This window comes from Phodopus roborovskii, unplaced genomic scaffold (genome assembly GCF_943737965.1).
Source record: "Phodopus roborovskii unplaced genomic scaffold, PHOROB, whole genome shotgun sequence".
NCBI classification, from domain to species: Eukaryota; Metazoa; Chordata; class Mammalia; order Rodentia; family Cricetidae; genus Phodopus; species Phodopus roborovskii.
The window spans coordinates 226,369-250,823 of NW_026126571.1; the positions used below are offsets into that span (position 1 = coordinate 226,369).

Sequence of the window (24,455 nt, forward strand, 5' to 3'; positions counted from 1 at the left end):
AGCCTATGGTTAGCCAGAACACTTTTTGTAAATTCTTGGTTGAATTTTTTCTGAGATGGGGTTCTTGAGTTGAATGACTGTTATTCTAGCCTCTGTCATAGACAGTTGAAGGTGGATGAGGTAGTCCTGAGAACTTGGCAGCCAGTCAGGGTTCAAGTTCTTTGTAAGCAGGGGAGTCACTCAATCTCCTCACTGTAAAGTGGGGCTCCTTAGCCTCTTCTCTCTTAGGGACCCAGTGATTACCCACTTGCAGCCCCTCTAGGGTCTGGTATTCAGTGGTCAGAGGCAGCCTGGTGTTCACGTCATTACCTCACTCTCAGTATCACCTGTCCTGTACTTTTCCTCTGCATCAGCTCTGCTCTTCTTTGCCCCAGTCTGTCTCCCCACAGAATCTACCCCAAAGGGCTACATCCATTGTCTTCTTGCCTGAGCTCGAGATCCCCCAACTATTCCTTGTAGCATTCAGATGGAGGCTCTCCCTGTTCTTATGGACGTGTGTGTCTTCATGAGCGGAGTCACTCTGTCCCCCTCTCACGGCTAGCAGAACCCTGCCTAGCGCTCTGTCCCCTCGCTGCTACTCACTTTCTAAGGAGATGTGCTCAGCAAGGGCATATGCACAGACAGGTCAGGGTCTCTGTATGCCTCTGCCACTCTGCAGCCTTGGTGGTTCATGTGCCTCATTCCCAGTGCCCCCTCATCTCAACTCCTCTGAAACATGTTTCAAAATGATTTTTTTTCGGAGACAGAGTCATACTTTGTAGCCCTGGCTGGCCTGGAACTTGAAGATCCTCTGGCGTCTGGTGTACAGTAACCAGAAGAAGCCAGAATGGCCTCAAACTCTTAAAGATCTATCTCCCTCTTGCTCCTGAGTGCCTGGATTAAATACATAAATACACACACACACACACACACACACACACACACACACACACGTATGTATGTATGTATCACCACACTTGGCATTATTATTATTATTATTATTATTATTATTATTATTATTATTATTATTATTGTTTATTTTAAAGGCAGGGTCTCATATATCCCAGACTGGCCTTGATCTCACTGGGTGCCTAGGATGACCTTAAACTCCTGATTCTCCTGTTTCCAGTTCCCCAAATGCTGGGATTATAGGTACATGCTACCATGCTGGTTTATGTAGTGTGGGAGATTGAACTCAGGGCTTCAGGCATGCTGGGCAGGTCCTCTACCAGCTGAGTTATATCCCCAGAGGCTTCTAGTCACAGAAAGTCTCAAATACAGACCAAGTTGAGAATTAGCCAGTGAGCTCCTTGGTGCCCTTCCCTCAATGTCCAGTGCTGATCAGCCATCCTGACTTCATCACTGATGCCTTGAGCCATCCAAAGCATACAGGCATACTTGTAGGAGGTTCTGCTATTGGGGAGTGTTCTCCACTCCCGGCTGTGAGGATGCTGTCCTGGGGTGTAGTACCCACAGGGAACTTGTCCGGGGTTTGTGAATTGCTGCTTTGCACACAGCCAGAAGTGCTGAGACAGGGACAATGTCTTATGTGGGTGACGCCAAGGAAGTTCTGGCCGCCCTGTTTGTACAAGGCTTCTTCAGTTTTCAGACTTGGTACTGTCTCTGTCTCTGAATACAGACACTAATGATGGTCAAGGCACAGAATGACATTTCTGAGTGTTTTTTTTTTCTGGGGTGGGGGCATTTCTGATATGATACCCTGTGCCTGTCCTCAGCAACCTGATGTGGTTGGACCCTCCCAGCCTTCATTTTTAGTGTGATTTTGACCTTTTTTTGATTGTATCACTTATTTATTTACTTACTTGTTTATTGCACTGGGAATTAAATTTAGGGCCTTGGGGCATGCTTGGCAGTACCTACCACTGTGTCCTGTAACCAGCCTTCTATCCCTCTGGTTTAATGAGGTGAGAAAGTTGTTTCGATGGTCAATAGATGGCGCCCAAGTCATGAACAACTTAGTGTGGAGTTCAGGGGTGGAGTCAAAGGCTGGACCTTGACTGTTCTTGCACCTAGCTAACCACTTCTGGAATGTGTGACAAAATAGCTAGAACAAGGTGAAAAGAGAGTTAAATTTATTGACCAGACTGGGTTTATTCTTTGAGACTTCCCAGGTTCTTTGAAGTTTCTGCCAATAGAGCTGGGTCCCTTTCTCAGGCAGAAGGATCTGTCTAGTCTGTAGGGTATCATGTGCCTTTCTCCTGGCTGTTTCTTTCTCCAGCTCCGAAGCCCCGCTTGGAACATGTCCCTGCCACTTTCCTCTCTTCCCTTTTGTATTTCTTCGCACTGTGGTGGGACAGCACACTACTTTATTCTTTTGCGTCTCCCAAAACACACCACAAACTGTACTATAAAGAACCGAATCTGGGCTGAGAATGGAGTCTGGCTTGGCCAGCACTTAGGAAGCTCTGGGTTCCATTCCCAGCACCGCATAAACAGGGCACAGTGCTTGGGTGGTAGAGTTGGAAGGATCAGAAGTTTGAGATCATCTTTGGTTACATAGTATGAAACCTGCCTTGGCTAACCAGTAGAGACTGTGTCTCAAAACAACAACAACAAATCAACCAAACAAAACCCATTTCTTTCTCTCTCTCCCCCATCTTGAGGTTCCAGATGATTTGGTTCAGCCTGGAGTTTTGTTTTTGTGTTCTTGTGTTTGTCTTCGGTAAGGACAAGACCTAACACCACCTCCTAAGCACCTCTACCCACAAGTTTGTCTGGGCACAGTGAAGCATTCTTTGGACCCTGTGTGCCAGTGCATTCAGGGAAGACTTTGTTTTCGTTAAAAAATCGGAGTGTGCACTCTCCTTAGATGAGACAGTTCTTCTGAAAGGTACTGGGCATCTGGGAGCTGTGATACTTGCAGGCATCTTTGACACCATCACCCATATGCACACCATACTACAGAACAGCCCTGAGAAAACCAAAGTTGTCTTTGGACTATGGATGGTGGTGAATTTCCCAGTAATCTATCCTTTCGCCTCCTGCCTGGCCCGGGCGGGTGTCAGGCAGCCAAAGCCCTGGTCTTGGGGCTCTGCCGAGCCTTGGGAGCTGGCAGGGCTGGATAAAGGTAATGGCTTGGCTTCTCCAGGGTACACACGAGTCCCCAGGGACCGCCTGCTGAGCTGTGACTTGTGGCTGGCATCCTGTGTCCCTTCCAGTTCACCCAGGTGAGGGAGCAGGGCTTCACTCTCACAGTGAAAAGCTGGGTGTGTTCGTCTGGGATTTGGGTCTTCCTTGGGCTCAGTTCTCCAGGCTCAGGGAAAACACAGCGAAACACTTGTGTTTTGGCAGAAAGATGGCCAGGACTAAATAGAGGCTTTGTGTCAGGTGGCTTCTCTGCTCACCCTGCCCTTGACTTTATGAGCTGTCTGCAGACACAGGGGCGAGAATCTGGGGTGAACCATGGCATTGGAGACTTGTGACGTGTTCTCAGTTGGGAAGCGTTGGCTTAAGACGTCAGCAGGACCATTGCAAGGCCCACTATTGTATCCACTTATGATTCCTAAATGAATGAATATGCAGTTGAATAAGGAGGTCTTCTAGCCACCAGTGGCAGGTGTCAGCTGGTGGGACTGGTGGATAACTGTCTCTGATTGGCTGCCCGATTAAAAGTCAGTCTTTGGCAAGAATCACATGGGGCTCACATCTCTTTCTCCGGCTTCATTAGTTAAAGATAACAGGCTCCACCTGCTGAGTATTTGGAAGGCACTTAAAGTAGAATCTGGGGAGCATGGCTGAGCCTGTGTAAGTCACTCTGCCAGGCTAAGAGCTCTCCTGTGCCAAGGACAATCCCTGTATAGGAAAATCTTCACAGGGCAGTCTGCCCCACTGTTCTTGCCAGCCAGCAGCAGGAGTTGAGACCTGACTGCAGGAGTCTGAGGGCCAGCTCAGAGCCTTGTCCTCTTTGGGCCTTTCGTCTAACTTCTCCAGCCCTGTCTTTGCCTCCAGACTCCCATACTTATAGCTATTCTTCTACACACTCCTTTTTTTGAACCGTGTCCAACCTGGATTCTCTGGGCTACATTGGATGAAGAATTACCTTGGGCCACATTAAATCCAGGGTGTCCAAGCCACAGCCTCATTCAGGGTTACGAGAGAACAAATACATTTATTTTTAACGAAACTGAAGAATAAGTCATTCTGGGTTGCATGTTTATTGAACATCCTCCTTGAAACCATCATGAATCTGTGGGAAAATAAAAGGGTTAAATATTTTTATTACATGTGCCTGTGTGTGTGTGTATGTGCTAGTGGACAACATCTGTCTCTTATCTTCCCTAGAAACCGCTGGTGCTAAAAGCCAGACCCAGGTGGTGTCTGTTGAGAAAATAGTGTTGTGGTCTGTTGCAATACTAGAACCTACCACAAGGTGGAGATGTTGTACCTCGAATGGCCTTGGCTGAGCGCACTGGGCCCCATGTGTCAATGTCTTATGTTTTCCTTTTCATGTTTCTTCCTCTGCATCATTCCTCCTAATTTACCTGTATATAATGTAAAAAAAGTACATCTTCTTCTGTGTGTTGTTCCTTGGGTATGTTGAATGGAGGTTCAGGCCACAGGGGTGCTGAGAGCTGCTTGGTTGGAGTTGGGGGGCCGGGTGTGTACCTTCCTTTGTTGTACATTCACAGTGTCTGTCTGCCGGCTCTCCATCCAGGCTCTTGTTCATGTAACCATTCTCCACCAAGCCATGCCCATCCTAATCCCTTTTCCATTTCTTTATGCTTCAGAGGAGCCAGCAGGTGTATTCAAGCCTCCGAAAGCCACTGACCGTACGTTGCTGTCACTTAGGGGACCACGAGGGGGTGGGACCTTGGGATTTCTGCTGGAGGGGAATTTTCTGACTTGCATGAGGGGTGCTGAGCTGTAGCCAGGCCCCTGGGTTGACCACTGGCAAGATTCAGCCGCTGGGTAACCGATGCTTAAGGCCAGTTTCTCTGGTTCTGCCAGACCATTTCTAAGCTTGTTGCTTTGGCTGATGCTTCCAACATGGGGGACCATGGTGGGCCAGGGGGATTTGAGGTATCTCAGCGATCTGGAGGTGACTAGGAGAATGAGAAATGCTTGACATATAATTCACAAGGTAAATTATAGCTGTGATGATTGACACAGCAGTTAGTAGTGTTCCTCCGAGTCCCATCATCCCAAGGTCTCCCCCCTTTGCCAAGTTCTGTCTGCTCTGAGGTCTGGAGGAGGAAATATATGTAAAGGTGAGGGGCAGGCGAGCTCCAGCTGCTCCCACCTCCCGGCACTGTCCCAGCAACATGACTTAGAGTGTATAGCCACACGGCCCACCGAACAGGACTCCGTGGAAACTCTTGTCTCCCAGTTCCTGCCCTGGCTTATTCTTGTGTGGACAGAGACACACAGAAAGCCCTGGTGGTGGTTCTATCTTGAGCATTTTGGAAGTGTCCTCTGAAAGGGACAACCTGCCTTTGCAGGGTTTCAGGGTCTGGTCAGGGAGGTCTTGTCCCTGGAAGGGCAGCTGGAACATCTTCCAGAAGGTGGGGATGACAGGATGGTGCTGATTCTTTTATCCATCCTCCAACTCCCCACTCCCCACTGCCACAATAAGTGTGTGTGTGTGTGTGTGTGTGTGTGTGTGTGTAGGATCCTTGTGACATGGATTCTCTGGTTATTCGACTCTGGGTTCACCCCATGGCCTGAGAGGGGAAGGCTTGAGCCCTAGCTTGTGTGCATTCCAGCTGCCTTCTTGATATCCTGTAATAAGCCACATCTCTGATCCTCAGTTTCCTCATCTGTGAAATAGAACTAATAGAAATAGCCTCGTTCTGGCATACTGAGGACTCCAGAGCAGCAGAGTTGATTACAGGATTGCTAGCAGTACATGTATATCGGGTGCATGTGGGGGAAACTGAGGACTAGAGATGAGACCAAACCTGAAGGTGTCTGTGTTAAACCCTAGAAAGATCTACAGGGCCACCTCTCTGATACCTGCTTGTATCTTCCAGTGGATGACAACTTGGGCTTTCTTCCCACCTTTGGGCCTTGCTATGTGAACCTCTATGGCAGTCCCCGGGAGTTCACAGGCTTCCCAGATCCATATGCAGAACTCAACACAGGAAAGGTGAGTAGCCACATGCATCCCCGAGGGTCTCCAGGCTGGTCTGCCTGTGTCTGGGCCCAGATGACATTCAGTGGGCCTTAAAAGGCCTGGGCAGACCCCTCAGAGTACTTCATCTCTTAGACCTTCTGGCTTCTTTCTCCTGGACCAGTTGGACCTGTTCACTGTCTCCATCCCGAGACACCCAGGCCCATCTCTCTCAGGTTTCATCCCTGTGGACTGAGTTGGAGGACTGGTATACCACCGTTCTGCCATTCTGTAGGGGTGAATTACAGTATGTTATCACATGTTGTGCTCCCACACCCCTCACCCCTTTGCTGGTAACCCGACATTCTCTTGCAGGGAGAGGGTGTGGCTTACCGAGGCAGGCTTCTGCTGTCCCTGGAGACCAAACTGGTGGAGCACAGTGAGCAGAAGGTGGAAGACCTTTCTTCTGATGACATCCTGCGTGTGGAGGTGAGGACATTACTCTGGGAGAGAGTGGCTTCCTCTTGGGAATAGGAACAAGGTAGTTAAGACCATGGTGGAGGGGTTCCTTCAGTTCTGACCCGTGTTTGCTGTGGTGGGCCCTGTGTCTCAGCTGTAAGGTGGGAATATGGAATAGCCCACCTCAGGGATGCTTTGGAGTTTAAGGGAGATAAACGAAAGTGAATCACTATTTTCTGAGGATTCTCTGGGAACAGCTAGACATGATTAGTTTGACACACTTTACCATAGACATCTTCAAACCCAGCATGCCACAAGGTAGCTGTTGTTAACTCCATGTATGAAGACTCTAAAGCCCAGAAATATCAGAGCAATGCACTGTCTCCAGGATCATTTGGACACTGTAGTTAGCTACCTCTGGTTTCCATGCTGGCCTTCCTACCTGCCAGTTGCCTCAGTTTCCCTGTCTGTAGTCATATTTACCTTAGGAGATGGCGATGAAAAGAGACTTGATATAGGCAAACAGTAAGACTTGTATGCACACAGTAGGCACATAGTGTTTGTTATCTGTCATCACCATTCACATGCTCCAAAAAACCAATTTCTCAGCTCCTTTTCCCTCAGCTTTCCAAGAAGATGACCATAAAATCACATTGTTTCATGTCAAGACACATGAATGTTTTACATTGTCTCAGCCCTGTGCCTTGGGCTTAGAGGTGCCAATTTGAAATAAACATTTTGAGCATGTGGCTGAGGCTGCCTATGCAGACTACAGGGATGCCTGGTGTGTGTGTGTGTGTGTGTGTGTGTGTGTGTGTGTGTGTGTGCACGCTTACACGCACACATGTGTAGCTCTGGGCAGGGCATGATTGTTAAGAGCTTTCAGCCTCTTTAAGGGGCAGATGAGGTGTAGGCTGCCCTGAGGGACACTGTGGGAGACCCTACTCTGTGGACATGGTGGTGCCATTGATGCTGGTTTGGATTAAAGAGCAGCCTGACCTTGGGGGAGCAGATTGTATTAGGAAACATGAGTGAATGCGCATGGACCTGGAATGAGTTTGTTCAGTCAGTAACTAAGTCTGGAGGCTGTTCCTTTGGACCATCAGCCACTCTCTGCCTAGCCGGGAGTTTCTGGGACCTGGTCATGGAGAGGGCCTGACATCTATGGGATCTGCCCTGCTGGGTATCTTACTTGTCTCCTTGTGACCTCTGGCCTGCTCACTCTGCCTACAGAAGTACCTCCGGAGGCGCAAATATTCCCTCTTTGCTGCCTTCTACTCAGCCACAATGCTGCAGGACGTGGATGATGCCATCCAGTTCGAGGTCAGCATTGGGAACTATGGAAACAAATTCGACACGACCTGCCTGCCACTGGCCTCCACCACCCAGTACAGCCGGGCAGTCTTTGATGGTGGGTGAGGCTGGAAGGGACCTGGGTCACAAAGCAAACACCAAACCCTAAGCCCCGACTCCATGGAAACCACACCAAACCTTTTGGGGCTCCTCTCTTCTGCTTCTTGTGCTGTCCCTTATACTCTTCTTTCGGGGATACGCTACAGGTTGGACTCCTGCAGGCTCTGCACTTGTCCTGGTCCTGAGCCATCTCCATCAACACATGGGGTCTAGGGTCTTGGCTTGGAGACCTTGTGAGCTTGGGTTTCCCAGAGACATTCTATCAGCTTTCTTGTCTAGATGTGAGACCTCATCAGTCTGTCCCTCTTTCCCCAGCAAAGTGTGCTCAGGTACCTTTTCTGGATACTGCGGTATCCATATCACAAGCATCTAAGGGGAGAGGAGGGTAGGACCTGTCTGTCTCGAGTCCTCTCTCAAGCTGGGCCAGTTCTGAAAGCCCATTGGCCTGAGTGCCATGTTCAGCAGAGCTGTGTCTTATTGTCCTGGGCCTCTGCCCAGTGCTCAGCCCCTCTTCCCTTCCTGCAGGGTGTCACTACTATTACTTGCCTTGGGGCAACGTGAAGCCAGTGGTGGTACTGTCCTCATACTGGGAAGACATTAGCCATCGAATTGAGACTCAAAACCAGCTCCTCAGGATTGCAGACCGGCTGGTGAGTGGGATCATGTCCAGACATGGTACCTGGACTTTAGTCCTGCAAGAAGAATCTGCGGACTTGTAGAGATGGTTGTCAAAGGTGCTGGGCACACCCCAGGTGGATGTGGGAGATGACTGAGCTGGGATGTCAGGGTATGCCTGGTGTTTATTACTAGATGCCTTTTGACTCTAATACCACACACAATAGGTTTGCCAGAAACTTCCAGCCAGATGCCAGATGCTAGAGCTCCAAACTCAGATTCAGTTGGCATTCGTGGGTGCTGAGGGAGAGGTGTGGGGTATAGAGGGGGACAGCTAAGGATCATGAAGAAGATATCATGGGTGCATTGGGAGGATATGGAAGAGGACCCCCCTCCCCCACCTAGGATATCATGGCAAGGACTCAGGACAAGGTGAGTCCCAGTCCCAGGAGGCCCTGGGAGGAAGATGGTGTTCTAGGGAGTTTGTGGAACTTGAGCTGCCAGGTCTTGATACATTGGTCTTGGGGAGATGAAGGGCTTTGAGAGCAGTGATCTTGGCTTCAAAGCTGGGAACCTGGGTAGAGGAGCAGAGAAAGTGTTAGAATGTGGGATGCTTTGGGGGTGAGGAGAGGTTTCTGGGGACCTCTGTACACTTTCAGGTCCGCCTGGTGCTTGGACAGGGCATGCAAAAGAATCCTGCGAGGGCACAGTGCAGAGGCTAAGGGAGGGGAGAAGAATTCTAGGACATGGCTGGTTCAGGCAGTGACTCCAGGCTCCCTCCCAGGGAGTATCACCCAAGGGAGGCCAGTATGGCAGGGATGAGGGGCAGGGGCAGGGAGGAAGGGGAGAAGAGAGGCCATTGAGGAGCATCTGTGAGACTAGGGTTCTGAGGTTGAGGGTTATGGTGGGGAGTCCTGGAAGATTCTGGAGCTCCTATTATCTTGCTCCTATTATCTATTCCCTTCTGGCTCAGTGACAGGGCTGGCCTGGGGGTTGGGTCCCCCTCCATTGTGACACTCCTGACCTAGGCTTGCCTGTTCCACAGGAAGCTAGCCTGGAGCAGGTCCACCTGGCTCTGAAGGCACAGTGTTCCTCTGAGGACATGGACGCCCTGGTGGCTCAGCTGACAGATGAGCTCCTTGCAGACTGCAGGTAGGGAGTGCTTGGCACCCTCAGATGCCTCTCCTAGCTCAGTCAACACTGTCTCTTCAGGAGTGTTCGTGTGTGGTGGTGAGCAGAGGCACGTCTCCCAGCCACGCTTGGCCAGCAATCTGGCCAGTGCTGAGCCCAGAGGTGCTGGAGCCTGCACCGGGAGTTGAAAAGGTGATGTTTAGAACAGGTCATAAATCTCCCTGCAGCAGCAACAGCAGCTGTGGGCTGGGCGACCAGCTTACCTGAATGGAAAGCATTGTGTGTCTGATCCCCGACCTCATAGCTCCCTGATGGAATCTCCAGGAGAAGTTGGGGTGGGGGCACCCCTCCTTTCCCCAAGGCCATGTTGTCAGAGACCATGGTTTCTGTTTAGGTTTCTACTGCACATGACTGATTGTCAGCTTCAGGAAAGGGGAGCCTGGGAGTGAGGGAGAATAGGTCAGCAGAGGGGGCTCACCTCAGCATCTTTTCCACATCCAGGGCTAGGGGTAGTGACTGCGAAGGGAGCCTTGACTTGAGCTTGGCATGAAGAATGTCTACTTAATACCTGATCAAAAGACTGTCACCGTGAGAAGGACTTAGTAAAAGGAAGTGTGATTACCACAATGACAGATGCCAGGAAACCCACCCCTCACCACAGGCTGGTGTCTTCCAGTAGCTCTGCTTCTTAGGGCCTTGGTTTCTCAGCTATGACATGGACTTGGTTATAACCACTCTTCTGTATTCTACGGGGTTCAGTATGAAGGTAGCCCCCACCTCCAATCCTGTCTTCTCCTCTCTAAGTCTAGCTGGAGAGCCCTGTTGAAGGGATCAGAGAAATGCCCTCACCATGAGAGATTCCTAACTGTGGTCGATAGGCAATGGCATACCTTGCTTAGGAAGTGTGCCTTTACCAGATAAAGTGTTGATCCTGAAGGAACAGCGCCTGTGCCCTGACCCTGGCAGGTCATTCCTCCAGTTTTCCATAGCTTTTTGAAACCAGCTCATCCCCAGCTATATTGGTAAGGGTACAACTTGAGCCTTCTAGGTATGGTGGGGCGTGAGTAGGGTCTGTAGGCACTCAGGGCAAATACATCTGACAATGAAATCTTCCCAAAGAAGGAATGCCTGGTGGAAACAGTAGGGTGGGAAGTGGAGAGGAGACCTTTCCATGTAGTCCTGAAATGCCTGCTATCTCTAGGGTACCGAGGATAACTGATGCCTAGTATGGCAGCCTTTAGTGTCTCTGCCAAGGAAAGCCCAGACATGGGAAGGAGACCCCTGGGCCGGACGCTTGCTGTAGTTTCAGGGTGATGAGAGAACAGACACAGGACTGCTAAGGGACCTAAGATATAGGCAGTTAAGGTAAAGGTGCTGGGGAGGGGCGGTGTGGAGGGAGCTGAGGGCATCACAGACTTTGGAATTTGTGTATTCATTAATCATAAAACTCTAATCATACCATTCTCTGAGGGCCAAATAAGGAAACTGAGGCACACAGGGATTTGATTGACACACCCAGATTCACATGTCAAGTAAGAGGAAGAGTGTCCTTGTTCTACTCTGTCACAGATAGAACTAGGGGTCTAGGAAAGGCCCTGTGTGATTCCCTAGTTGTGACCATAAGAGTTGGGTGGACTTTGGGGCCATTCTCTGAGGGGTTTAGCAGGAGGAAAGCTGAGCGGGAGTGATGAGGCATCAGGAAGCAGGCTTTGGTCTGGAGGAGGAAGGAATGTGGTACTGGAGGGGCACACAGACGCACAATCAGCTTGCAGGGGCCCCAGGGTGGGGCACCTTCTCAGAGCATCCTGGCCCCTGGCTATGCCTACAGAAGGTTGCTGTGCCCAGTGATGCCACTCCTAGGACAGTGGCTGGCAGAACATGGGTCTCACCAGATTGATCATGGTAACTGTGGGGTGGAACAGGCAAGTTTGTGGGGCTGGGGATTTGGAAATGGGTGGAACCCAATCCCTGGCAAGTCTGAGGTGCTAGGACACTAGAGGCTGTAGGACTTGGCCCTAGGTTGTTCTCAGTGCCCTCTCAGGGAGGATTTATTTGAAACACTCTGCCAAGCCAGGCTCTTTGGTCGTTCTCCTGGGGTAGGAGGATTCCCAGGCCTCTGTGGGGCATCAGGAGCTTGGAGTAGGGGTGGGTTTCCATAATCTCAGGGTGTCTGGCAGGATCTTCAGGGAAGGGACTCCAGATCATCCCTCCAGAAACCATCTGCGGTCACCATGCTGCCTGAGGCTTCAGCATAAGCAGGTGTCATGACTGACTAGGGCTGATTACTTGGTATCAGCCTTACTGTCTCCAGCTAGGGCTCCCTAGCCCACCTGGAGCCCCACTTCCGGCAACAGTGTAGCAAAGCCCTCTTCTCTGATCCCCGGACTCATTGTGTCTGTCCTGCCAGTTGGGCCAGGCTGTGTCTGAGGCCATACATGCCCCACAGTTTCCACCACCATCTCCTGTCTCTTGCTGTCTCCTCCTCCAGGTTTACCTCCTTCAGAGATCACAGCACAAACCCTAGGAGCTGGCACAGCCTTCACCTCTTCTCAGCCAAGCCACCTACCCTTCCTTCCTCTCTGTCTTTCCCCCTTTCCCTTCTTTAGTATCCTGAAGAGGACTGTTTTCCCCAAAGGGTGCCTCATAGCTCTCATCCCTTCTGAGTCATTGCTGGCTTGTTGGACCCTCCCTACCCAATATCGTATCCCTTGCCTCTATGCATTACTTTCTGCTGTTATCATGCTGTTCCATTAACTACAAAACCCTTCCTAGCATTCTACACCAGACTGGCTCCTGTCAGCCCTGCAGGTGCAGATCAGGACTACTTTTTTCCAGGGAAAACTCCTAAGCTGCTCCTGTGGGTAAATGGCAAGATGCCTCAATTTCCCCTCATGAAAGGGCAAAGTTGGAGAAGGGTCGTCTGTCTGGACCTAGCCTGTAGCTCAACTCAAGAATGAGACCAGCTCATTCTCCAGAGAACTGGCTTTGATACAGTCACCACTTGGTCCCCTGGGACAGGTGGTGACTTGGTGAACAGCCAGCTCTGCTCCAGGTGTTATATGGCCCACCTTCCATTTTTAGGGAGGGCTAGGGGTTCAGTCTCCTCCTCAGACTCCCCTCCTTCCTGTACCCCTATATTGAACTTCCCTGCGGGTGGGAAAGAGCCAGGGCATCTGGTGAGTGGTAAGGATCACACTTGGCTGGTTTGGGGAGTTTGGGTTGGGTGGTCGGCTGGAGGGTCCTCCCTGTCTTCTGACCTTGGCTGGGCTTCTCCAGCCCTCTACTCCATTGCGCACCGGGGCCCCTCACCCACCATGCACGGCCTCCGCCCGCTGCCGCCGGCCTGGGGCTGCCGTCCGCGGCACCCTCGGGGCAGTAAATATTATATTACCACAGGGTGTGCAGTACGTGACCTGAGACGGGCCCCGGGGCTTAAGTTTCCCCGAGATGGAGCTTGCGCACCCGCTCCCCCCACCCTAAAAATTCAATTAAAAAAAATAACAGGAAAGACGCAGCGCGCCGAGGGCCTGCCAGAGCGGTGCCGTGGCGCTCCGGCGGTAATTGGTTCTGCATAGCTCGGGGAAATTGGCAGAAAAAATAAATCAGCCGGGAGCCGGGAGTCCAGACGCTGCGGGGAGGGGGCGGGGGTACAGCGCGGAGCAGGCCTTGTGCAGCATTGACGAATGTCCTGTTTGAGGGCAAGGGGTGGGCCAACTGGAGAGTCCTGCTTGGGGAGGGAGAACTGGAACTCACCCCCTCTTTTCTAGTATTTCTTCTGGGTGTGCACATTCAGCCCTGGAATGGTGTGGAGCATCCATCTGCGAGGCTTTTGAAGAGTTCCCCTTGTGATGGGTTGGGGATCAGAGATCTTTGCCCCCACCCATGATGGAGTTTAATTTAACCCCTCACTTGGGCTTCAGCAGTACCCCAGCAGTGCTCAGAAGGCTTTCCAAAGTTCAGGATTCTGGGAGGGGCGTCTTGGGGCAGCCTGGGTGTACGCTTCTGTATTCATGACTGTAGGCCTCTCCACAGCGCCTGCAGTAGCTAATCAGGGGTCCATAAATTTCTTTCTTGGAGAAAATGTTCTCCCAAAACAGAAGGGTTTTATTTTAGTGTGGAGCAACTTAGACTATGGCCTCTGCCCTAGACAACACAAGGGGGCAGGAAAGGGACCCTCTAGGTCCTTAGAGAGAGACACTCATACAATAGAACCCACCAGACTGGAGGTTGGGGGAGTCCCAGAAGGGTTTCCTGGGAGTAAAGAGGCGTGTGTTTCAGAGTAGGGTTAGTAGCACCGAGGTGGGAGGGTTCCAGGAGCAGGCAGGTAACACTGAGGTTAGCACCCTGCAGGCTGGCAGGCAGTAGGGACCCTATAAATGCATGTACTATGAGTACATGCATACACGCACCTGCCTCTGTGGTGTGTGGAGCCCTGGGTGAAGAAGCACATTCCACCTGTCTTTCATAGCCAGCCCCTGTGTGACATCCGTGAAATACCTTCTGCCACCCACCTTGATCAGTATCTGTTCCGGCTACGAACCCGGCACCTGAGCCAGATCAAAGAAGCTGCCCTGGCCTTGAAGCTTGGTCACAGTGAGCTCCCCACTGCCCTGGAGCAGGCTGAGGACTGGCTTCTTCGTCTCCGTGCCCTGGCTGACGAGGTAGTGAATCTTGAGGGGCCTTTCTTGGAATGTAGACAAAATGTTTACACTGTGATACATTCCCGGGTTTGTTGCTGGGTGAGCTCAGGCAGGTCTGTTAACCTGAGCATTAGTATGTCTATTTGTGGGATACAACATACTTACTAGGCGTTGCAGGGTCCAACTCAGAGCCCGGCACACACTAGGTACTCAATAATTGCCTAGCCTTCCAAAGAACGTAAGAGCAAGGCTAGTATCAGAACCCAGAGTGTCTGGCTCTAGGTATCTTGTTGAAACCTGCTTCCCTAGGAATCTGAATCCTTGGAAGGGATGGTACCCAAGTATGTACAGGGAGAGGGTGTCTGGAATAGAGGGATGTAGAAAGACAATAGGAAATGCTGCTTGGAAAGGGGTGATGAACACTTGAGCTTCCCTGGTGATAGGCACATGACCATTTCCCTGTGCATATCCTCATAGTGGTAGAGATTGTCCCCCAGGCTGGTCACTGGCAGCCTCTGGAGCCTTACTCCAAATCCTACAGAATTTGTTCTATGGCTAGGAGAAGGCAAGGGCTGAGGAGCCCTCCTCAACATCCTTCCAGTTCCTACCCCCAGGTCTGGAGCCTCACTCTACCTAAGGAGCCCTGGAAAGGTGGTGAGGAGTCCCTGTTGCAGTGGTGTGTATTCCTGTAAGCCTGCAGACCTTAGGGTCCTAGGGAAAGCAGGAGGAAGAAGGAGGTTCATCTGGGCAGGCCACATCTCCCACAAGAGAGGGCTTAAGAGTTACACTTCATAGTCTACGCAGGGGCATCTTCCCAGAAACCCATGGCCATCTCAGAGATATTTGTGGGAAATCCTCTATAAGCTGAGACCCAAAGGCAGGACCCTGAGTGGCCAGTGTGGGATGGGAGGTGGGTAAGGCTCTGGGCATGTCATCCACCATCCTCACCTTGACTGCTACCCCCTCTCCAGCCCCAGAACAGCCTGCCAGATATCATCATCTGGATGCTACAGGGCGATAAGCGTGTGGCCTACCAGCGGGTGCCTACCCATGAAGTCCTCTTCTCCCGGCGGGGCCCCAGCTACTGCGGCAGGAACTGTGGGAAGCTGCAGACCATCTTTCTGAAAGTGAGTATTCTCTCTGCCAGGGCCACCATGGGATTTTCTTAACATATGGCCTTTATTCAGCTTCCTCTGGATCCCCATCCAGCCCTGTTCTGAAACTATCTGAAAGTCCTCAGACATCCATCTTGAGAAGAGAGGAGTATTTGAGTAAAATAATTTCCTTTCTCTTCTGTTTCCCCAAAACTCTCCAGACACCATGCATTGAGTCTAGGAGGCTTGTAGGTAAGAGCTGGAATGTGGGGTTGGTAGTGAAGTAGAAAGACAGAGCCTGGTGGCACCCATCTGTCCTAGCATTTGAGAGGTAGAGGCAGGAAGATCAGGAGTTTAAGAATACTTGTTTACACATTGAGTCTGAGAATAGCCTGGGCTGCTACATAAGACCCCCCCTTTTTTTCAAAGAAGTAAATTAAGGGCCCCATGTGTGTGTTGGTGTATGCTTGTGTGTGTGTCCAAGACTGTATTGCTTACTGGGGCTGGTTTCTTTCAAGAACCATCCTTGACTTCTCAGATGTTCTCCAGACCTTTCCCAGTGGCCTCAGCAACAGCTGATGAGAGGAATGTGAGTGGGTGCTTGTGGAAGGGCTCCTATCATCTTCTTTAGGTGAACACTGGGGTACAGAGCCCCAACAGCTTTGGTCATGACTCCAGATGATCAGAACACAGTGTGCACCCTCCTGAGGTGACTTCACTGTGTACAGCCATCCTTAGCGTCCAGGGAGCCAGCTGTTTCTTACTACTTCCAGTTGCTTCTAATGCTCTGCTTTCAAGGCCCCCTCCGTCTTCATGGCTTGCCTCCATTCCAGCCTGGCCCATCTCCCCAAAGTCCCTGCTGCAACTGTTTCCTTCTTTACATGTTACTTCATATTTTCAAGCTTCCAAGAGGTCATCATTGGCTGTATCTCACTCAGCCTTGATGCTTCTGAGTAGTGCCATTTCCTGGCTGCTGTTGTTCAGTCATTCTTGTTGCCCCTTGGGATGGGAAGAGAGGACTGCCTCCAGATGCAGAGCCTGTCTGAATAGATTGTCAGTGATGGTTGGAGTTCTGTCTGGCCTTGATCAGGTCACCAAAGCTCTCTGAATAGCTCACTTTCTTCCCACCTATGAAATGAAAACGAGGCTGTCTACCTCACAGGCACTGAAGACTGATCTAGACAGTGCACACATTGCTTTGTGGCCTAGGTGTTCAACAGATACCTGTTCCTCTCTCCCTCTGCTCTCCTTTTCCTTTTGGGGCCGTCTCTTGCTCTACTGATGCAACATTTGGAGATCCGTTCTAGGTCAGTGTGATGGGTAGTTTTATGTCAACTTGAGACAAACTAAAGTCATCTGAGTGGTGGGAATCTCAGTTTAAAATGATTCCATAAAATTGGACTGTGGACAAGACTACATTTTCTTAATTAGTGATTGATGGGAGAGGTCTCAGTGGATTATGGGTAGTGCCACTCCTGGGCTGGTGGTCCTGGTGCTACAAAAACGCAGGCTGAGCAAGTCGTGAGGAACAAGCCAGTATGCAGCAGTCCTCCGTGGCCTCTGCATCAGCTTCTGCCTTCAGGTTCCTGCACTGTTTGAGTTCCTGTCCTGACTTTCTTTAACACTGAACACCGATATGGAAGTGTAAGCTAAATAAACCCTTTCCTTCCCAAGTTGCTTTTGGCCATGGTGTTTTTATCACAGCAACAGTAACCCTAACTAAGACAGCCAGGGCATAGATAGTCAGTACATGGAGACTGGCCTTTCAGAGGGGAAGGTGTGTGTGTGTGTGTGTGTGTGTGTGTGTGTGTGTGTGTGTGTGTGTGTGTTAGGCAGGAATCATGATCTTTCCACCTGCCCCTGGACCATATGAGGTACATCCTTTTTTATTCTAAACTCAAGTTCTGGCCTCAGATTGCCCCCCCCCCCCAGGCTGACCCTTCCCTTGTGCATGTGGAATGTGAAGGGGAGGCAGTGTGGGAATGGACTGGTAGTGCAGTGGGTAGTGACAGTGCAGGCAGGCTGTAAGCAGGCCTGGTAGACTCTAGAACACTCTCTCTCCGACCTCTTTGCCCTGAAGCCTCCAGAAGGTGAACTGAAAGTGTTCCCTGATTCCATGAAAAAGAGGGGAAAAAAAAAAGATATAGAATTGTTTCTCGAAGTCTTCCCCACTGAGTTCATGAGCCTGCCAGTAGCTCCTGAGCAAGCGCTACAAAAATGTTGGCAGCGGGCAGAGACCAAGCAAACACTGGTGTTCCTTAACTTAAACCCAAGCTGGAAAAAGTGAGCACCAGCAGAAGAGAGGAGCCCCAAACTAGACATTTCTTTATTTGCTGTTGCTATTTTTGGTTGGGCAGGCTGGCCCGTCTGGGGGAGGTTGGTGGTGGGGAGCTCGAGGTGGGGGAAGAAAGGGAGGAGGCAGGCATTCCTGCCATGTCCCAAGGGCTGGTGGCTTGGAGGGAAAAGGACAGCTAGCCACCCTGAGGGAGGGGACAGCTGAACTGAGCACTGAAGGGAGTTCCTGTGGACTGGCAGGGTAAGAGGTGCTGCCATACCTCTCCAAGGAACAAATGAAAGGAGATGGGCAGAGGAATGGGAGAGGGCCAACCAGCAACGGTCTATGCTGCTTCCTAAACCTTCTTTCGCCCTGGGCTCTACCTCCAGGGGTCCAGGGCTTCCCCATCATCTTGGAAAACCCTACCCTAGCTCTCAGCATTTTCTAAACCTACCCATACCCCCTGCCACTCTTACTCAGTGAGCTCTCTCTCACCATGGTGTCTCCTCTAGGGGACAGGGTGTCATTTTAAGAGGGAGAAACTCTGTTCCCCAAGGCCAAATCTGACCTTTGGTTTCAGTCAAATGGTGAAGTAATCGTAGGGAACATATACATGTTTTTAAATGTTGGGTTGTTGAGGTTATCCCATTTGGCAGAGCTTCTGAAGCCTTCGGGATAAAAAAACAGCTGAACAGCAAAGAGCGGTTAGTGTGCTGATAAGCGCTGGAAATTGTGGGGACATTAGATGCAATGCTCACATCTAGCCAAAGCATGAACTACCGAAAATGAAATGAAGTGGCTTTAATGGCTGGGTCCCTGCTCTTCTGTTTCTAGGATGGTGCTGTCCAGCGCGGTAGCCTTGTATAGCTATTTAGTGAAATAAAATGAAAACCACACTTCTCAGATGGCTGTGGCTGTCCTATTGGACCTTGCAGATCTGAGCCATTTATATTGTAGCAGAAACTTCCCTCAGATGACAGAAGTGAGAAGATGGCGGGACATGTTGCAGACATGACCCATCTGTAGAGAGCTCCTACATGGCTGCTATAGTCTTCTTAGGCGAACAGGACTTTTGTGGAAAAAAACTTCTTGGTTATATATGCCACTTCTATGGCATTTGGTGTAATCACCCAACAGGGTGCACCAGACTGGGTGTTGAGCTAGTATACTCAGGCCTGAGGGACTATGAGTTTTTGTGTTTCTTTGATCCCAGTATCCCATGGAGGGTGTGCCTGGGACCCGAATGCCTGTACAGATCCGGGTCAAGCTCTGGTTTGGGCTTTCTGTGGACGAGAAAGAATTCAACCAGTTTGCCGAGGGGAAGCTCTCTGTCTTTGCCGAAACGGTAGGTAACTGCCCACCTACCGGCCCTTGGGTCCTGGAGTTGCATCACCCCTCACCTCTCTTCCTTCTTTGGTTTGCAGTATGAGAACCAGACAAAGCTGGCACTGGTTGGGAACTGGGGTACAACAGGCCTCACCTACCCCAAGTTTTCTGACGTCACAGGCAAGATCAAACTACCAAAGGATAGCTTCCGCCCCTCCACTGGCTGGGCCTGGGCAGGGGACTGGTTCGTGTGTCCAGAGAAGACGTGAGTGGTAGTCCCAGGGCGGGAGAGGGCAGGGTAGGGTGTTCAACCATGGCCCTCCTTTCTCCTTATACCGCCTCCGAAGTCGAGCTCTGTGAATCCTTCTACTTGCTCCTTGCTGATCACAGTGGGGCTGGCGCTTCTCATGAACAGCTCAAACACTCAGAAATAAAGTGTTACATGTGACTGGGAAGACAGTGGATAAAAGCCCAGTGCATTATCTGTCTATAACTTCAGCGCTCCTATAAGGAGATGAGAACAAAACCAGGAGAATCTCCTGAGGCTCTTGGGCCAGCTGGCCTGGCATACTTAAGTAAGAGACCTTGTCTCAAACGGATGGAAAGTGAGAACTGACACCCAAGATTGTCCTCTGACCTCCACATGGATGCCATAGTATATGTGCACTCCCCCCAAGCCTGCACCCACCATGTGCATGTACACACTCATATTCATACATATACATGAGTCCTTTATTACTAAGTGTATCTTGGAGTTGGCACCCAGTCATGTGTCTTGTCCTCCATAATACATCAAAGTCCTCTCATGTCACCATTCCTGTTCCAGGCAGCTCATTTAATCCCCGGATGGTCCCAGTTCATATACCCTTCTATGCCACCCTCTACTTTCTTTTTTTAATAGCTGGGTGACATCCAGTAACTTTTATTTCTAAAAGCTTGAAGTATATTATAGAATCAAGTATTAAATCTTTAATGTATAGCTTGCTATCCACTGAGTTTGGTGTTGGGTGACACATTCTGTGACCATCCCTACCTGTTCTGAGCCTCTTTTTCATCCTCTGTCCCAGTCTCTCTGCAATACCCCCTCTATCTGTGTTCTGGTGAGGTTGACAGTGCAATTGGCCTGAGGTATAATGCTTTTCTGGAGGCAGAAATGTTCTCAGTGACCCTCTGACTGTCTTCCTCAATAGCCTGCTCCATGATGCTGATGCTGGCCATCTGAGCTTTGTAGAGGAGGTTTTTGAGAACCAGACCCGGCTACCTGGAGGCCAGTGGATTTATATGAGTGATAACTACACCGATGTGGTAAGGGGATGCTCCAGGTGGGTAGTCTATGTTTTATGGGGTCCTGGATATTTGGTCCCATAAAAAGCTTGTGACTCAAGAAGACTGGGTGTCTTCTTCACTCCTCTAACTTTCTGACCCATTTTGTTCTGTGTTCCAAAGAAGGATGGTGTTCTCATATAATGTGGGTGCTCAGTCTGTATCATCTCACACTTGCCTATTGTGTCTCTAGAATGGGGAGAAGGTGCTTCCGAAGGATGATATTGAATGCCCACTGGGCTGGAAGTGGGAAGATGAAGAATGGTCCACAGACCTCAATCGGGCTGTTGATGAGCAAGGTGGGGACACACAGAGGTTGGGGGCTCATGCCAGCCAGCTCCTAAGTATGCTAGTAAGACAGTTGAAGGCCCCAGGAAGTTGTTTGGCTTTCATTGGGTTACTTCACCCAGGGAACTTCCTGAACATGCCTTCACTTCAAGCTACCATTTAGGCCCAGAGTTTTAACTGCTCGGGGTCTGAGCATGCCCCACAAAGATAACTAGCTTAGGAGAGATGGGGATTGGCTGGCAAAGACTTACAGGTTTTACTCTACCCCCTAGGCTGGGAGTATAGCATCACCATCCCCCCAGACCGAAAGCCAAAACACTGGGTCCCTGCAGAGAAGATGTATTACACTCACAGACGCAGGCGCTGGGTCCGGCTGCGCAGGAGGGACCTCAGCCAGATGGAGGCGCTGAAGAGGGTGAGTGAGATAAGGGGAGGTGGGTGGGAGTGGGGCTTCCGGATAGAGAAGGCCAGTGGTCATAGGGTAGCCCTGTGTGCATTAGCAAACATGCGAGTGTGCATGCAGCATGCACAGGCACACAAGACCTGCATTAGTTATGTTTCTGTTGCTGTGATAAAGCAGTTTATAGAAAAGGAGTTGATGGGCTTATAGTTCAGAAGGGTTAGAGTCTACCATGGTTGGGAGGCACAGCAGTAATTAGCAGGCATGGCAGTCAGAACAGGAAGCCCAGAGGTCACACCTTGAAACACAAGCATGAAGCAGAGAGAGAAAACTGGAAGTGGCATGAGGATTTTAAACTCAAAACCCACCAATGACATAGTTTCTCTAGCAAGGCTATACTACCTAGACCTCCCCAAACAGTGCTGTCAATTGGGGACCAAGTATTCAAATGCCTGGGGGACATTCTCATTGAAAACACCTCAAGACCTCATTGACAGGTCTCATCCAGGTCAATTTAGCACATATACACATCACACTGAAAATATGGGTCACACTACACACAGATCGCAACCACTAAAACATAGACTACACTTGAAACTTGTAGATTACACCTGCCTCCAGATTACATCTGGTGCTCAGATTCCCCCTGCCTCTTGCCCCAGAACAGATATGCATGTCCGAGTACTGCAGAATTCACCTGTAGCATTCACTTATACTTCCTGAAGGCACAAGGGTATGAAAGGAAGGTACTTGGTGCTTGGTTTCCAAGAGGGAGACTCCATGATATGGAGACTTAGGGCAAGGGCCCTTGAACTCCACAGATAATCCTTACCTGGAGTCAGGGGATGGGGTCTACATCCTCTAAGCTGTCTGCCATTGGCTACAGGGAAGTGGCTTGCTAGTGGTGGGCTGGCTCCTGAGCCATGGTTCTGGCTGCTGGTGATGGGCCACAGTGTGACTGTGTTGGCTAGTGAAGGACCAGATAAGACCCACTGATATTTACCCAAGGATGCTGAGGAAAACAGGACGGGCCCGCAGTACTTCCTTGTGAGAACACCTGACCACATGCACTTATCCTTGAGTCTGGGAATGTTCATGCTCAGCCCAAACCTCAGGACCTGCCTTCCCTGGGTCTTCTTGTCATCTAGTCTTCATTCCTAAGAACACATTTGGGTTTTGGTAGCAGAACCAGGCCTGTCCCACTGTTTAAGTGGGAAAGTCTTTAGTGGACCCAGCTTTCTTTTTCCCATTTGAGCAGCAGCTCTAGAGAGGGGAGCAGCTCTGGGTCTGTGGAGAGGTAAGTGTTGTGAACAAGCCGCTGTGAACCAGGTGTGGGCCTCGCTTAGTGTCCCAGACTGAGTTAACATCTAACAGCAGAAGCTATCACTTTCTCACAGAGCCAGGAGCCAGGCAGTTCCAGGCTTCCTGCAGGAAAGGTCCCTTTAGAGGAGAAGCAGGGGCCCCTGACAGTTGGCCTAAGTCCACATCCTAGTGAGAAGTAGCCTGACCTTGGGAAGCAGGCTCTGTGTTTTGCCTTTGAGCTGCAGACCCATTTCTATGTTTAGAAGCTGGGATGTGAAGGGGAAAGAGGAAATGACAAGGAAAGCTGCGTTCAGGCAGTCCACCCCTAGTTCAAATAAACAGCCCAGTGTCTAGCTCTGCTGCTGTCTACCTTCCCTGCCGGCCTCCTCAGCTACCCTGTGGCCTAGGTGCCTCATTTCTCTCCTAGGTTTTCTATCTCAGGGCTGCTCAAAGCCACCTTCTTGCAGGTGACTCTTCCAGGGTTAACCCTTGGAGTCCTGCCTTGTCTCTCTCATAGCTGCCTCCTCTCTCCTACAGCACCGGCAGGCAGAGGCAGAGGGCGAGGGCTGGGAGTATGCCTCTCTCTTTGGCTGGAAGTTCCACCTGGAGTACCGCAAGACAGATGCCTTCCGTCGTCGTCGCTGGCGCCGCCGCATGGAGCCCCTGGAGAAGACCGGGCCTGCAGCTGTGTTTGCCCTTGAGGGGGCCCTGGTACATTGGGTTGCATCTGGCTGGGCTTGGGTGGGGTGCAGCTTGCCTTTCCAAGGCTGATGTGGGACAGGCATGGAGCCCCCAGGGTCATGGTTTTTAGATGGAACATTGGCTAGCCATCCTGGCTTGGGTCCCTGTAGGGTGGCTGGCGTGTGGGCAGAGTGAGCCGCGTTCTGGGTGTCTTCCTAAAATAAGACAGCTCCTTTCTTGACACTGGAAGACACGCTGCTTCTCTGAGTGTGAAGATGAGAGCAGAGAGGGAGGTGGCTTACCAGACAGCAAAGCTAGAGGGCCTAGAGCTTCCTGCAGAAATGTTCTGGCGTGGGTGGGAGAAGAAGTCTGGGAGTGGCCAGCGAGGTCTGGTGACCCTGGCATATCCTTGACTGAACAGTTCTCACCAGGAGGAGGCTTTGATAGGTTTGGGGGAGACATACCTGAGAAAGGGAAATCCTGGATGGCTGCTGTTCCCCTGTGTAGTTGTCTATAGTTAGTAGTACTGGAGTTTGTTCAAGTGACTCAAGATCTGGGTGGTGAGCCCCAGGGAGACATGAAGCCCCAGTTGAAGCAGGGACATTTGGGGTGGGCATACAGCTTGTACTCTGTTCTGCTATTCTGCTAGTCTAGAGACTTCTGGAGACAGAATGAGAGATCTTAATGAGACCATTGCTTCTGAGATACAGACAGTGTTATGCATGCATATTGTGTGTGTGTGTGTGTGTGTGTGTGTGTAGGCTCTGGGGTGTGAACCTGTAAGCAAAGCAGGTCCCATCAGGCTTTATACACAAGGTTGTCTGTTGTCTGTGTCAATGTACATTGCATATCAGTGGGTATAGGCACCTGTGAGGCCTCGGAGAGTCTGGTGGGGGGGGGGTGGGTCCAGGATGTGATGAATGGAAGTAGAGAAGGAGGAGGAAGCCAGTGGTGGCCCCCAAAGGCTGGCCAGAGAGGTCCTTCATCTCAGGTAGTGCAGGAGACGAAACCCCCTGAAGGCCAGGTAACAACCTGTGGCAAGCTTGTAGGGAGAACCTTCTAGTCCTAGACAAAGCCTGGGAGAGAAGCAGAGTCATCCTGGGCTCTGGCCATAAAGCAGTTGTCAGCCAGGACAGGAGAAAATGAGATAGCTCTGTGACTTCAGAAAGCAGGGCTGTGTGGCTGTCTTTGTCTCTGTATTGACCTTGTTTGGGCACTGGGCAGGAATGGTCCTGTGGCTGAGGCTCAAAGTAGGAGAGGAAGAGCTTGAGGAAGGCCAGACAAGCACTGGAGGGACTAATTCTTTCTCATTAGGCAGAGACTGGAGGCTGTGGAGATTGCTCAGTGGGCAGAGTGCAAGCCTGGGTATCTGAGTTTGAGCCCTAGCGTCCACATTAAAAAGCTAGGTGTGATGGCATGTGCTAACCCAGTACTGGGAAAGCAGAGGCAGGGGAATCTC

The 24,455-nt window shown here is 50.7% G+C and overlaps 1 protein-coding gene across 23 annotated transcripts in view; it reads left to right on the top strand.

The window, feature by feature from the left end:
- Dysf (dysferlin) overlaps window positions 1–24,455 on the top strand; it is a 183,464-nt gene that overhangs the window by 73,094 nt on the left and 85,915 nt on the right. For 14 of the 23 annotated variants that reach the window (XM_051203114.1, XM_051203124.1, XM_051203126.1 and 11 more), the window contains 14 exons: window positions 4,728–4,769; window positions 5,970–6,085; window positions 6,425–6,538; window positions 7,742–7,919; window positions 8,447–8,571; window positions 9,582–9,688; window positions 14,136–14,328; window positions 15,279–15,434; window positions 18,890–19,021; window positions 19,101–19,267; window positions 20,193–20,307; window positions 20,519–20,624; window positions 20,886–21,028; window positions 22,853–23,026. In XM_051203114.1, coding sequence (XP_051059071.1) covers window positions 4,728–4,769; window positions 5,970–6,085; window positions 6,425–6,538; window positions 7,742–7,919; window positions 8,447–8,571; window positions 9,582–9,688; window positions 14,136–14,328; window positions 15,279–15,434; window positions 18,890–19,021; window positions 19,101–19,267; window positions 20,193–20,307; window positions 20,519–20,624; window positions 20,886–21,028; window positions 22,853–23,026 — 1,868 coding nt within the window. The remainder of the gene's footprint in view (window positions 1–4,727; window positions 4,770–5,969; window positions 6,086–6,424; window positions 6,539–7,741; window positions 7,920–8,446; window positions 8,572–9,581; window positions 9,689–14,135; window positions 14,329–15,278; window positions 15,435–18,889; window positions 19,022–19,100; window positions 19,268–20,192; window positions 20,308–20,518; window positions 20,625–20,885; window positions 21,029–22,852; window positions 23,027–24,455) is intronic. The other 9 variants (XM_051203122.1, XM_051203130.1, XM_051203132.1 and 6 more) reach the window with 1 other exon arrangement.